This window comes from Neltuma alba, unplaced genomic scaffold, assembly GCF_004799145.2.
Source record: "Neltuma alba isolate B1F8T4 unplaced genomic scaffold, ASM479914v2 tig00010517_pilon, whole genome shotgun sequence".
Taxonomy (NCBI): Eukaryota; Viridiplantae; Streptophyta; class Magnoliopsida; order Fabales; family Fabaceae; genus Neltuma; species Neltuma alba.
This window is the reverse complement of record NW_021635392.1, coordinates 542,095-545,826: the sequence shown is the minus strand read 5'-3', so window position 1 is coordinate 545,826 and position 3,732 is coordinate 542,095. Positions and strand designations below refer to the sequence as shown.

Here is a 3,732-nt window from a genome sequence, read left to right as displayed (position 1 = left end):
TTAATCTACTTAAATTAGTTAAGTAACTCTTATATTAATCAAGGATCGGATGAGTAGAATTTATCACTCTAAATATATATATATAGGTATAACATGTGACTAGTGTATATATACTAATTAATTTTACGTTCATGAATAACTTCAAGTTTTCAAATCTGTGCTATATATTTGTTGTAATTTTGTCATTGGATTTATACATGTAATATCTTTGATGTGTACTTTAGACTTGAAAAATATTCTAAGTACAAAAGTCAATAAGTAATAGATCAATGAGTAGTATAATGTAATTTGATACAATTGATGTCAGGATGGAAGAAGAATTCAAGCCTGCAAGTGATGCAAAGACATGGGCCATGTTGGCAACAGAAGCATGACAAGGCAGAACCTAATGAATCTCACCCACACATTGATATCCTCAGTGAAGATGAAGCAAGGGTCAATTCAATTCACTCCATGCTCCCCAGGAGGTTCAGCCATGAAAACATGAAGCAGCCAGATTCTGCGAACATACCGGTGAGGTCTGGCTTGCCAATTCGCGCCGGTGGCTACATTGTCAGCATCAGTTTGGGTAGCCCTGAAACAGAATGGTCGTTTATTTTTGATACTGGAAGTGACTTCACTTGGACTCGGTGCAAGCCATATCTTGTGGAGAGCCATTACGACCAACAAGAACCAATCTTTGATCCCTCTAAGTCCACAACTTATTCTCACATCAAGTGCCCTTCTTCCATGTGCGCTTGGATTTTGTCTACAGGAAGTATATTAACCATTCCTTGCCTTTTTTTGGTCCTTAATTTCATGAAATAATGAAGTTATATGCATAGTCTCACTTAATGTCTTTATAAAAATGGGTTAACAAATTGACTTTTAATAACTTTTTAATCAATGTATTGACAAAACTGTTATTTTACATTTTGAAAATTAACCCCACCCCTTAATTATGTTTTAATTGGACAATATTGCTCATACACAAACCATTTTGCATTTTTTTTCCTTAAATAAGTTGTAATAATTGTCTATAGATTTTCAACAAAGCACCCCACCACACATAGAGACCATTATGTATGTTATATACTTTTTGTTGGATTTTAAATATAGAAGTCAGTGGAATCGTAAGACCTTAATATACTTTGTACTTTAAATTTATAATTTATTTTTCAAGTTATCCTTTCTAACTATACTTATTAAGGAAGTTTCCATTCAGGGTGGCTTTCAATGCAAATTATCAAAGGAATATTTTAGAAAATACGCACACATTTCTTACATGTTATTAATTTAACTATTTTTTTTAATATTTACAAATTAATTATCTAACTCATATACTTAGATTTGAATACGTACTATTTTATTATTATATTATATAGAGAAGAAATTATTAATCGTCATTGGTTTAGCTATCATTATTTCGCTTCAAGAATTATTATTTAATTTTTACTCATGTTCAGTTTACCATATTTCAATGAAATCATAGTCTTCCTTTTGCAAAATAAATATGCAAGTACTTATTTCCAAAAAGAAAAAAGCTATTTCACCACTTTTACTAACTGTCATAATAGGAATAGTAAAATCATAAATTACTTAACAATACTTATGATTGGCAAATTTTCTGATCTTATGCAAACTGTTAAATCTATGGGTAAAAAATTTATATGATATGTCTGTCATAGATACTGTTCATGTCATACAAATAAATATGTTTTTTCCAGTACACAGGATATTTAAATTATTTTGAAAGGATTAATAATTAAAGAATCTATTTTTAATATAATAAACAAATATATATATGAATATAAAAAGTACTAAAAATAGTGCTGAATTGTTTGTTAATATTTATTGATGTAACTTTGATTTTTTTTCCCCTCCTTTTGCCCCATCCAGAATATCAAGAATGTGCTAATTATACCAAAACATGCATATACAAGCTTAAATATGCTGAGGCCTCCTTCTCCGGTGGCTTTCTCAGCAAAGAAAGGCTCACCACCGCCGCTGGGGGCACCTTTGACAACTTCTTGTTCGGTTGCAGCCCAAATAAAGGTGGGAATACCTTAGGTGGCGCCGCCGGGATACTTGGCCTTAGCCGGCACCCCATCTCCTTCGTCCAACAAACAACCAACACTTATAACAAAGTCTTTTCCTATTGTCTTCCCTCCACTCCCAGCTCCATGGGCCACCTCACCTTTGGCAGCAACGACGTTCCCAATAATGTCCAATACACTCCGATCACCACTATCCCTAACTTGACCTCATTCTACGGCATCAACGTCATCGGAATCACCGTCGGTGGAGCAGAACTATCATCGGTTACTTCAACACTATCGTCGGCCAAAGCAATAATTGATGTCGGCACGACCATCACGAGGCTTCCGCAGTCGGTGTATGCTGCTCTGAGATCGGAGTTTCAAAAAAAGATGGCAATTTATCCCATGGCCTGTGAGTTAGTAATGCTGGACACATGTTATGATTTAAGTGGGTACGAGACAGTGATGATTCCAGAGATAAACCTGGTGTTTGGTGGTGGGGTTAAGCTAAACTTGGATGCAAGTGGAATAGTTTATGCTGCGAGTGAGAAGCAAGTTTGTTTGGCTTTTGCTCCGAATACGAATGATGAGGATGTGGTTATTCTGGGTAATGTTCAGCAGAAGACAATAGAGGTGGTATATGATCTTAATGTGGAAAGGCTTGGATTTGGGCCTCCTGGTGGTTGCATCTGAAATGGCCACGAGGGAAATGAAGAGAAGAGGGTTTAGAAAAAAAGTTTTAATGACTTGGGTTTAAAAAATTGAAAAAATTGGGCTAAAAGTTTTTAATTGAATTTTATTATTCTTTTATCTTATATCTTCTCTTTATTAAAATTTTAAAACCCACTTTTCAATTTTTTAAATTGAGTTCATCAAAAAATTTTCTGCTCTCCCCTCTCCTCTCCTCCATTTCCCTCATACCAAACGTAAGTAAAAGTAATGCTTCACTATATATGTGCCTGCATTATACAATTAAGTTCAATGGTTTTTTAATAGTGCTAGTTTGTAATGGGTTTTGTTAAAAAGCAATAAAATTATTTTGATATGTTGATGATATTATATATCGATGATTTTAATTTTTTTTTTAGCAGAAAATTGGGCTCAAATTTTTACAGTTCAAATCATAACTTAGTGTCTTATTTTATATATTTCTTAAATATTTTACAATATATATGTTAGATCATTATACTTTTATGAATCTTATTTCGTTATTATATAGAATTATAGATATTCATAGAATATGTAAATCAATTATATGAATCAAATTAAAAAATGTCACAAAATTTTGTTTATAATTATTTTCATAAAGAACGAACTAAAATTTTATTAAAAAAATAAATTTAATTTTACATTTTTATTCTCTAATGATCAAATTAAAAATTGAGTGAAATATTTGGCCAAACAAATTGAGTGAAATTAAAATCTCATTGTTCCTTTGAAAGTTTTCAAATCGTTGCAATGCTGCCTTGGCTGTTATATAGGTTAAGTTTGATTGTTAGTTGACAAACTATACCGAGTTGCAAGTCCATGTGTTGTCTACGTCATTTTCTTTTCTAGGTTAAGTGTAAATTTTCGCCGAAAGGTTTGACTCAGGAGCGTTGGGTATCCCAAAGTTTCAAATTGTAGTAACGTTGTCTCAGCTGTTATCCATGCTAAGTTTGACCCATTAACTAAGCAAATATGTTAACTTGATAGGTCCATATGTGATTCACTT

General features: G+C 32.6%; 1 protein-coding gene across 1 annotated transcript; it reads left to right on the top strand.

Annotated features, from left to right (window-relative positions):
- Positions 1-300: 300 nt before the first annotated feature.
- LOC114756861 (aspartyl protease family protein At5g10770-like) lies at positions 301-2,711 on the top strand. The gene is made up of 2 exons (XM_028945797.1): positions 301-757; positions 1,879-2,711. Exons 1-2 carry the CDS (start codon positions 301-303, stop codon positions 2,709-2,711), a joined length of 1,290 nt encoding a protein of 429 aa, XP_028801630.1.
- The last annotated feature ends 1,021 nt before the right edge of the window (positions 2,712-3,732 follow it).

Excerpts from the sequence above, each read along its gene's own strand:
- LOC114756861 (XM_028945797.1), top strand. The coding sequence starts at position 301 with ATGTCAGGATGGAAGAAGAATTCAAGCCTGCAAGTGATGCAAAGACAT. Across the intron at positions 758-1,878 it reads TTGGATTTTGTCTACAGGAA|AATATCAAGAATGTGCTAAT; the intron begins GTATATTAACCA and ends TGCCCCATCCAG.